Raw genomic sequence first — 1,071 nt, forward strand, 5'->3', positions numbered from 1 at the left:
ATGCAGATATGGTGCGTTTCTTGGAAATCTTGTGGGTCTTATATAGTCTGGTAAAGTTATAGCTTTTGAAATTTCGGCTTTAAGTGCCATGCATCGCTTTGAGCATTCCGCGTTAACAAATTCAGCAATTGAAGATAACTAAGTCAGTCAATTTAGAGTTTTCTCTTATCCTGAAGTAGACTACCATAATAGGATACATACGATTTTCTCCTTCCGATGTCCTTTAAAGTACCCATCCCCACCCCCTCTCCCTAGGAACCTGGAGGTATGGATCGGAGTGGTGCGAACGCAGCATTGCTTTATTTTAAGCCATGTCAGCTCGTGTTGGTGATGATTCATTCCCACTATGAAGCTCCTCTCTATCGTGTGATGTCTGGAATGTTTAAACATTGTGATGAAGTTAAATGATTCGAATTTGTTTCCACATTTCTGTCTCTTTGGCCCGTTGAATTTGGAACTTGAGTAGAAAATAATGTGGTTTTTACAAACATTGTACCGCTCAAGTCTACATCACCATTGTCAGTATCCAGTAAAATTAATAGAGCATTTGTTCGAATTTAGTAATGCTGAAAACTGTAGAGAAGTGCATTCACTTCAGGTCTATACATACTTCATTATACCTTTTCTTCCAGTTAAAATTCTTCTTCCTGTTTTTCCGTCAGTGCATGGGGAGGGCTTGTTATCTCGGCAAGGCCTTAATCCAAACCGGTGTGTTAACCTGAAAGCCTGGATTCCTACGGAGTTGTACCTGATTTGACAGTGTTAATCACAACCTAGCTTGCTTTGTGCGGTCTTTGGAAACAGCAGTCTCTTCTGACCAGAAAGGATGTTCCAAGGATTTGACTAAGAGTTGCAGAAATCGGTATTTCTTTATGCTTTGGATTAAATCTGCCTCTCAGCGACGATCTGCTACAAATATTAAATTGATGTTATGTCCGTGAATATCCCCATCAAAGACAAAAATGTCGTCCACGTATGTTATGCAGTGCCTTGGGAATAGCCCTATTTGTGTGGCTTGCCCAAGGCAATAGGCAGCGGAAGCTGCCTTACAGACTAAAAAAAATATCTACT

The 1,071-nt window shown here is 40.4% G+C and overlaps 1 protein-coding gene across 1 annotated transcript in view; it reads left to right on the plus strand. All coding sequences in view use genetic code 11, as the record gives it.

Annotated features, from left to right (window-relative positions):
• Window positions 1-472: 472 nt before the first annotated feature.
• The window catches only part of EGR_02386 (hypothetical protein), a gene marked incomplete at both ends in the record, with an annotated part of 20,276 nt that continues 19,677 nt past the window's right edge, over window positions 473-1,071 (plus strand). Inside the window, one exon of the mRNA XM_024491635.1 lies at window positions 473-678. Coding sequence (XP_024353786.1) covers window positions 473-678 — 206 coding nt within the window. The remainder of the gene's footprint in view (window positions 679-1,071) is intronic.

The sequence above is a fragment of the Echinococcus granulosus genome (assembly GCF_000524195.1).
Source record: "Echinococcus granulosus chromosome Unknown EG_S00011, whole genome shotgun sequence".
Lineage (NCBI taxonomy): Eukaryota > Metazoa > Platyhelminthes > Cestoda > Cyclophyllidea > Taeniidae > Echinococcus > Echinococcus granulosus.